This window comes from Lindgomyces ingoldianus, assembly GCF_010093535.1.
Source record: "Lindgomyces ingoldianus strain ATCC 200398 unplaced genomic scaffold BDR25scaffold_25, whole genome shotgun sequence".
In the NCBI taxonomy this organism is placed as follows: domain Eukaryota; kingdom Fungi; phylum Ascomycota; class Dothideomycetes; order Pleosporales; family Lindgomycetaceae; genus Lindgomyces; species Lindgomyces ingoldianus.
In genome coordinates, this window is record NW_022985186.1 from 742,121 (window position 1) to 751,391 (window position 9,271).

Genomic DNA, 9,271 nt, shown 5'->3' on the forward strand with positions numbered 1-9,271 from the left:
ACTAAGAGAACTTAATTTATGTTTTATATTATAAATTAGCTAATGTAGGTTTACCTTTTTACTACTAAACTACTCTTTCTATTATAACATATTATAGACAGCTTTTAAATCATAACCTTTTAAGTGCTTTGTACTTATGTATTATATAAAGGCTTTAACAATGTTAATTTTAAAAAAAAACTAATATAAATAAAAGCAAAGAAATAGTATTATAAGCACACTAAAGATGTTTGGAGGTAGATTAACTACTTAAGGCTTAAGAAGCAATAACACGCTAAAGGCTTACAGCTAGCAGGTAACATAATAAGAAAGTAATATTATAAGTATATAAGTATATTAAACTGCTATATAATAGTGTTGTAGAGTTTAGAAGCAAATTGCTAATAGAACATTTAAAATTAGTATAATTTATATTAATTTTAACTTCTCTAAGGCCTTTTTACGTTTACTGCGCCTTCTAAACTTTTTACAGCTATGCTGCACCATTTCTTTACTTAAAATCTATATAAACAAGTATAAACAAGTAGTATACAGATGGCCGCGTTGTCGATAGATACAACAGTAGGGGCACAAAAGGCGTTATAACTCTTCCTGAAATGCCCTAATGGATCTTCCCGCGTTACCATTCCCAGAGGCATCATCGTAAAAATTCACGCGGTCTACAGTACAGTGCTTATTAAGATAAACTGTCTGCTATGATTTTAGTTAAGGGCTGTAGTAGGATGAAAGTTGAAAAGGGCTACGATAAATATGAAGTAGAAGAACGGGGACAAGGGCCGATAGATCTTGAAATAAAAAATGCATGAAGTTAAGCGGCGTTGTTATGTGAGCTGTACAATGCGATCGAGTTCTGTTTTGCGACAATTTTCTCTGCTTACACGGACAGCGTCTCGCAGAATAGTAGTTCCTCAACGATAACGGGTGACAGCAGGCTGTCAACGAAACTAATCCCGACTTTCAGCCTTTGGCTGTTGGAAACAGCAAAAGAACACCATCTCGCAACATATCACAGCTATTCCTCGAAGTACGAATTATAATATTAGCGAATAGAACGTCTTCGTGGGCAGTTAGCTCAGGAATACTTGAGCTCTGCGCGTTCAATCCGCAAACCCCGCCATGTTTCAGACTACCGAACGCACGTGTATAGTTGGAATTAATTAACTTTGCCTTTTTTAATTTCTGCGACTTTCCTCGTTATTACCTATCCAGTGTTAAAGCCTGTAATATAGGACCATTTTTGCAGGCTGTATGTAATAGCCATGGTGGGTAAATAAAGATGGGCGGGGCTGTGTAAGCATAATGATGTCGGAGAGGGTGTACACTAGGTTTGTGAGTTTCCGGGTTGAGGTTAGTGGTAGAGATGGGAGGAGCAGTGGTTCAAGATTTTAAGGGATGCGATGTTTGAATTTGATGTTGGTGGGCTTAACCATACACAGTTTACGTGAAGCATCTTGTTGTATGTTAATAGCAATAACCACCTTCAACGGATTAGTTAGCAAGATAGTATTTCCATTCTTTAAATTTGCTAGGACGTAAGTGCTATATCTTTCGTTCTCGAATTGTAATTTATATCACTGTGTCAAATTTTACGCCGCTTGAGTGAGAGAAAAAAAAATAATAGTATTCCAAACCAGCGCGAATACTCCCCGCAACCCTTACCCAAAATGAACTTGTGGAGTCTAGAAAGGGACAATAAATACCCCTCTTTCATTTATGCCTATCACTCTCGCGTGATGTCATGTGTTCGATAACTCGCGTAATCCCGAATCCTTCAACGTCTGGGTCCCGTAATGCGATCCTTCTAACATATTTTATATTAAAACCCGGCATGAGCCTCGTTCTCTAGAACCTCGGGATTTCCCCACCTCGACTTGTGTGCTAGCGGGAGGGGCTCACATTTTGGCCTTATAGTGAAGTAATATTCGACTACATCTCTGGGTTTGGAGGCAACCGAGTAAATAAGATGACATACCAGGGTAACAGGTATGGGTCACCTATCCGGTCTAGCATCGGTCGGCAATATACCAGATCAGGAATATATCGGAATATATCCAAAAGGGATTTCGAGGCTATGTTCAGGTTTGTCCAGCGGAACTCACCGGAGAAAGGCACTATAGTTCTTCCCAACAATGTGGAAATCATTCTCAATTGGTCAGGAGGCATTGAATAGCCCTGAGATCAAATATATTTTAGAATTTCGTGAGGCAAAAAATAAGCGTTTCAGCCTTGAGCGTAATATTAAACGATGTATTTGATTGTCTGAGCCAGCAAAAAAGCCAAGAAGCAGTAGTGAATATAATTTCGAGGCGCACCCAAATCAGCCTCATGAATACTGAACCTGAGATCGGAGATCTATTAAAATGTCCAGTTACGCCTAGCAACGTTACTTGATACGAAATTAAATGCAGTTCTAACCAATCAGCAATATACAGATGGTGCCTATCTATCTAGCAAGTGATACTGCCGCAGGGAAGAATTCTTTCCGTTTCACTCTTTCCCCTTCCTGTATGAAATTTCTGCTCTTCCAGTACTGGAATATAGGAATCAACTGGGAATTTTTACAAGTGTGAATGGCTGTGATTCGTTACCTACTAGAAAGTGCCTAATATATTCCCTTATCCGTCACTTACTACATGAGCACACATTTGAAAAATTCCATAAAAGGATTTTCAAGACTGCCTGACACTATCGGTCTCGCAACTTCTACCGAGGGAACCAGAAGGAACTAGGGCATCTCACATTCTTCCCTGTCGCGCAGTGTATTGGAGGTCTCCCGACGTAGGATTGCATCCCTTCAATAGTGCAGATTCGTATACTGAACCCAATGTTGCAGTGTATACTGTCGCTGCTGCAGGATTCTAAGTACAGAGGTGATGTGCGAACACACCACCAGGGGTGGTGTGCAGACATATAAAAGAAAGCAGAAACCCGCTGGGTAAACAGTACCTGATCAAACACATCATCACTCCTGTCTCTTTTTCTACATCTACATCTGAAAACATCTTTCCAAAACCCAACATGCAGCTCTTCAAGCTCATCGCCGTAGTCACTGCCACTATCCTCTCCACTACCGAGGCCTGCAAGTGTCTCATCGGTGGTTCTTCAAGTCCGATTGGCACTCACGCTTGCTGCAACCAAATTGGCGGAAACTTCCAATTTGGAGATGATTGCCAGGCGAGCTCCATCGCGAACAGTCTAAGCAGTTTCCATTCGTGCTGCCGTGGTATTGGGGGCCCCTCTGATTGTGGGTGTCCATCTGGTTGCATTTAGGTTGAGGTAAGTACGTTTCGAATTTGTGAGCTGAATCGGGCATTGTAACAGATATTGACTACATGGAAAGGATTGAGCCCTCTATCACGCACACCGATTCGTTCTCGACCGATAATTGTAGCTTCTTTCAATTGTACCAACTCTCTCCGAACACGCTCTTTTCGATCTTGCTCCACCCGTCATATGACATTGACTCCTTCAAACTACATCAAGCCAAGTGTTTTATCAATGGTCAAAGTTGGTATGGAACGGGACTTGTTTTGCCTGTCGTTCGTTGTTCTTGACCCTCCTATGTCAAGATTATTCTACCACATGAGATTGTACATAAAAAAACCCAACTCAAGAAATTGTATACTTGAACGCAACCATATTACGAGATCGGGCTCATTGTATTTGAAAGTGTCTAATGTTTGTATTCGATGATTATCTGAGTGCAGGTTAAGCTAGTGGGCAGCTGAAATTTATCATAGTAACCCTGTGTCCGAGGACTTTTGACTCCTTTTTTAGATGTTCCCCGGAGCCGCTTTTAGAGTCACCTGCTAGCTTTTCTTGTCTAGTTCCTGCACTACCCCGCAGTGTCTCGTTTCATGCTTCCTGGATTCTAACAACTGAACGATCCCAAAGCTTCCTCTGCTATGCTCACCTCACTAGAATATGGCTTGCCCTCACTTAAATGCGCGCGATCGCTCGCGCTCTATCAACCAACCATCTTTGCTCGCACCCCATCATGCTATACCGCTTTACTACGGCCCAGGGTCACTGTGACTCGCCACGAGTTAAAAGGCACGGGGTGAGACGAAAACGTGACCTAGGGTACTCACTCCTGAAAACTCCGCAGCTCCCAATATTTCACTCCATCCACCAAACGCCCGTTACGTAGTCAATGCAGCGGGGCTACCCATCCGCCATGTTGCCAATGGCTCGCGATGCGCATTTTCACGGTGTAGCGCGTGCCAACAAGGTACCCTCTCTACCCTCCAACAGACCATTTCGGTTAACCCTCTACCCCAGGCGCCCTCCTGCAGTTCCTCAAACCCTTAATCCCGGAACTCTCCTCCATCCTACTAAATTTCCACGCCAAAGTCTTCTCCCGAACACTTCACAGAGGGGCAGGAGGATTTGGTGTGCAAGTTCGAAAACCGTCCCCACCTCGAAGCCAGGCCCCTCGAGATAACCTTAGGCAAAATAACTCTCCCACTCAAGCAAATCGACCGCAACCGCGACCAGCCCGCACGATGGAACGTCACCCGGGAGGGTGTCAACAACTGTAAGAGCAGTAAGGATTAGAAGAACGTGGTGCACATGATGGAAGAATTCTACGATGGCGGCATCAAACTCTGCTCCTTGTGACTGGAGAAAATTATGTGAAACAAGAACGAAGCTACAATACTATCTTGTTTTAAGAGCGCTGCAGAGGGCGAGTAAAACAAATCTAAGGACAAAGAATAAGAGTGTGATGTATAAGGTGATGCAGGGGCTTCATAATAAAGCTGCGAGTAGCCGGTGGGAAGAGGAGATAAGGTGTTGTGTCTGTAGAGCAGGATGTTAAGTTAATAGAGAATAAAGAGCATTTAGAGGAGACTAGGGTAGGGGCAAAGAATGTTAGAAGCAATCCCCTGGCAATTGCTGTGTTAAAAACTCAACTTAATAGAGAAGATAAGTTTAGGGAGGCGAGGAAGTATGCTGGGAGGTTGATGGGAGGTGATATATCAGGTGGGTGGAATACAGTATGTCTCGTCTGCTCCCTCTTTCAGATTATGAAGTTGCTGATGTGAGTTAGACAGAACACACTGCCCGCTGGGCTGAAAGCAATGAACAAGGATCCAACAAGAAATAAAGCAAGAAATTAGTAGGGAAACAAGGGAATACGTCGTTAATATGAAGAAACGCCTGCTCCACTACTCTATTCTCTAGAATGCCCTCAGAGTTTCTCGCGAGGTGCTTGGTATTGATTTGCTAATAGTTAAAGAAGTCGAGAAGGTTAATAAGGATCTTAAGACCTAACTAGACAAGGGACTAAAGAAGCTAGACAATGTAGTAAAAAGCGGGTTTAAGGAGAAGATTAGCTATGTGGGGTAGGCAATTAAGACATGTGAAAAGTTGTAGATGTGCATGAACCAAAACATACGTCTAATATTTACTATACATTTCGCCTTAGTAATATCCATATTTAGTGTTCTCAGCACCTCTAATATAAAAACACCGTTATAGTCTACCTTATTGTTGTTAATGCTTTTAAAGGCTGGTTTCTTGTCTAAAAGCATGTTCAAGTGTGCTCTCTGAACACTTTACAGACACCCTCTATATTTTAATACAACCTTTAAGTTTCTTATAGAGACATGTTACGCTATTTTATAGTTTACTTCTAAACGACTTCTAAAAGACTAACTAGAATAGAATAATTTCCGCCTTCTCTAATGATAAAGGAGCTATCTAAACCCTTATAAGACATGTGCTAATCTAATCATCGTGAGGTTTTCAACCCCATCTCTAGCTAAACCTCCCCTTGCTGAGATTTAGCCCCCTCTTCCTCACCAGCCTAACAAACTCTTTATTCCTCTTTAGATCCCCCTCCATCACACCAAACGCCTTCTCAAAAAGCGGAGCCACATCATGGGCGGCGCAGATCCTGTAATCGTACTGGACTTTGCTCTACTCTGAAGCCTTGCTGGGAGTTTTAGGCTGAAAAAAAAATAATGGTCTTCTTGCAATGCACTTCCTCCCTTAATAGTTGTGTTCCGCAGCGTTCGTGCTTCGTCATCAGAGAAATATAGCTACCCGATGTAGTTAAGAGAGATGACTATGTCGAGGCGTGTACGGCTCACTTCGTTGGAACGAAAATTTCGATGATCATACATGAAGATGTGGAGCTTGTACCATAGGAGCCTATTCTTGTGAAGATCTTCTACCGTTTTCGGCATGATTGCGCCCTCGTCCGCTGTCTGCGTTGACTCTCGGTGTTGGTCGCTGAAAGGCATTGGATTTTGTTGCGAATGGTCGCGAATAGATGTTCACTTGCGAGATGTTGATGCGGCTGTCTTCTTATTTTTTGCTTGCTCTCCTGAGCTCTCTGTCCGTCCTATGTCGCTATCAAGTGGAGAAGCCCTGGCTGGGGGGTGTTCCATACCCTAGGTTGATAGAGTCTGGCGCTAATTGAGTGTCTAGGTGTTGAGGTCGATTTTGTGGATCGGGGCTTAAGAGCGTATGCTTTGGGTTGACGCTTGGAAAGGAGCTTGGAACCTTAATATCTGTTGATTTACAAGGTGTGAAATTTGGCGGGGGTACTGTTTGCAATCCCGAAGGGGCAGCAGACTTGCTAGAACTGAAAGCGTATTAGGCGCTTCGGAAGTGTAGCCTGAGGGTGAGAAGTGTAGCTGATGTTGAGAAGTGTAGCCTGATGTTGAGAAGTGTAGCCTGATGTTGAGAAGTGTAGTTGATGTTGAGTAGGTGAATGGCAGTGGGATTACTAACACTATTAGTAGTACAACTTTTTTATATGTTGAGGAACGTAGAGAGTTGTCTATCGGCAGTTGCAAAGGCGCTAGCTAAGTGAAGACGCCAGTCTTAAATAGTCTAGCGCCTAGGTTGGAAGCCAGAAAAGTGAAGAAAAGTGTGAGTGAAACATTAGGAAGCCTAAATAGGCCCCGTTAAGCTGATCTATGTACTCTACCTATGCTAAGTCTTACAAGTCGTGAATATTCTAGGTTAATAGTGTAAAGGTCTGACTTCAGCTCCGCTTGCACTTGCATTGCAAGTTAAATGTTTGTCAGCAGTTGCCTCTATCGGGATATTTTGTCACTTCAACCAGCAAAATTGCCATGTTGAAATTAGGAAAAGAAATAGGCTTATAGACGTAGAGTCTTATAACAAGAAAAGGTACGCACTGTTGTATAAAGCACACCTAAGATCAATTAAGCTAGCTTAATAGCTTGATTAGAAGATTGATGCTAAGCTAATTTAATTAATCTAGCTAAACCTTATATAGAAACGCAATTAATCTAGCTAAGCTTTTCTGTAAGCTTAATTTAGATTAATAGCTTAATTACCTTAAGTATATAGTAAATTTTAGAGATAAGGCAGCTTATAAGGCAGCTTAGATAGCTATAAAAGCTCTATACTAAACTTTTCTTAGTGTTATTTACTATGTAGTATTGTGTAATATCTAATAACTCTGTGTAACTAGCAGCTAGCGCGTTGTCTTATATTGTATACTCTATCTCCATCTATCACCTATAATGCTATATACTTCTAGTGTTGCAGATCTATTGCTGTATACCTTACCCTATTGTCGCCCTTATGCCGCCCAAGAAACGTATCTCTAATAGCGCTCTCTTGCCTAAAAAGCGCGTGCGCAGCACTACAAGCTAGCTTATTATAATTAACTTACTATTATTTTAATCTTAGCTATCTGCCTTATCTTTGCTGCCTTTATATACACATACTTTTAAGTTATAATTGTGTAAGTTACAGCTTAAAAACACTATTATTGCGCCTACTAAAGGTAGTAAGTAAGCTACGCTTACTTTGTCTTCTAAAGTAGCTAATAACACTATAAATAAAGCTTTTAACACTTATCTTAAAAATAATTATAATAGCATAGATTAAAATTATCTTAAGCTGTATATAAAGCTTATTATAACGCACTAACATAAGTAAAGTTAGATTTATTACTATAGCTATTATGTTACTTTTTTTAAAAATCTAACCTATATATTTTTTATCTGCTACTAGTGTTTTAAGCATAAGCTTACAGATATTAGTATTAGGATATATAATATAAGCGTAGCAGTTTTGTTAGCTGTGTGCTACCTTAGTAAGCAGAAGCCTAGCTATAAGCTTATAGCACTAAGTAAAACTCTAATTACTAGTGTTTATAACACACTTATTATTATAAAAGTCCCTATTTTATAGGCAGTAGCTAATTAGATTAACAGCTTTAGTAAGTAGCGCTTTAAGTTTACTATAGTTAACTAGCTTATTATAAATAACTACTTTATCTTTAAGTTTAAAACACTAGCTTTTTAATACTTAATTACTATTACTAACCTGCTTGCTAAAGCAGCGCTGTAGAAGAACTATAAAAGCGTCTTCTAATATGTTATATAACTGTTTAACTAGCTTAGGCCTTATGTTATTTATAAGCTGTTATAATTACTTAGTAGAATCTATATAAGCTTTAACAAATAAATAATAAAAGCTAGTAAGCGTAAGTTTTTTAGTATTATTGCCTACTATATTAACTTAAATAGTAAGCTTTAAGACCTACCTATTACGCTGCCTTAGCTTATAGGCGCTTACACTAGTAATTAACTAGCTAAGGTTATATTATTAATATTAAAGCAGTTTAGCATAAGTAAGCGCATACTTAGTTACTTTATTTTTAATAATGCTTTTAATAATAACACTGCTGTTACTATAATTACTTATAAGCTTAAATTTAATTTTATTTACTAACACTTTTACTATAGCTCTTATATAATTAATTTAATTAGGTAGAGACTGCTCTAGAGCAGAGATATAGACTTATATAATAATAAAGAAGTTAACAAGCTTACTAATAAAGCAGCATTTATAAAGGAGTAGTAAAAGTATAGACTTTTAAGTGTACTTTTTAATATTATTAACTATATTTATACACTGCAGCTGTCAGATTTGCGCACCTACTGTCAAGACAGGAGGAACGCTTGACGAAAGCTGCTACATAGTACGAGCAATAAGCTCGAACAGTATGTTGCTGTAAATTGCAGCAGTTTGCAGCATGTTGCAGCAAATTGCAGCATTTTGCAGCATGTTGCAGCAGTTTGCAGCAAATTGCAGCATTTTGCAAGCTGGTCGCGCATAGGGCAAGTGCGCAAGGGACTCAGATCAGCAAAACAAAAAGCCGAGCAACACAAGTAGAGCAGGAAAAAGGATCAAAAAATTAACACAATAAATACAATTAATTAATTATCCTATACATTATATCTAAACCTATTATTTATCTTAGGAAGCCTAGAAACAG

The 9,271-nt window shown here is 39.8% G+C and overlaps 2 protein-coding genes across 2 annotated transcripts; one reads left to right on the forward strand and one right to left on the reverse strand.

The window, feature by feature from the left end:
* The first annotated feature begins 2,976 nt into the window (after positions 1–2,976).
* Positions 2,977–3,628, forward strand: BDR25DRAFT_56839 (uncharacterized protein). Its single transcript, XM_033698756.1, has 2 exons — positions 2,977–3,276; positions 3,341–3,628. Exon 1 carries the CDS (start codon positions 3,019–3,021, stop codon positions 3,268–3,270), a length of 252 nt encoding a protein of 83 aa, XP_033545231.1. The 5' UTR covers positions 2,977–3,018; the 3' UTR covers positions 3,271–3,276; positions 3,341–3,628.
* Positions 3,629–5,846: 2,218 nt separating this feature from the next.
* BDR25DRAFT_357713 (uncharacterized protein) lies at positions 5,847–7,019 on the reverse strand (the record flags this gene model as incomplete). Its single annotated transcript, XM_033695842.1, has 6 exons — positions 5,847–6,044; positions 6,072–6,237; positions 6,286–6,357; positions 6,398–6,554; positions 6,584–6,684; positions 6,997–7,019. 6 exons carry the CDS (start codon positions 7,017–7,019, stop codon positions 5,847–5,849), a joined length of 717 nt encoding a protein of 238 aa, XP_033545232.1.
* Positions 7,020–9,271: the final 2,252 nt, after the last annotated feature.

Coding starts and splice junctions, on each gene's coding strand:
- BDR25DRAFT_56839 (XM_033698756.1), top strand. CDS start 3,019: ATGCAGCTCTTCAAGCTCATCGCCGTAGTCACTGCCACTATCCTCTCC.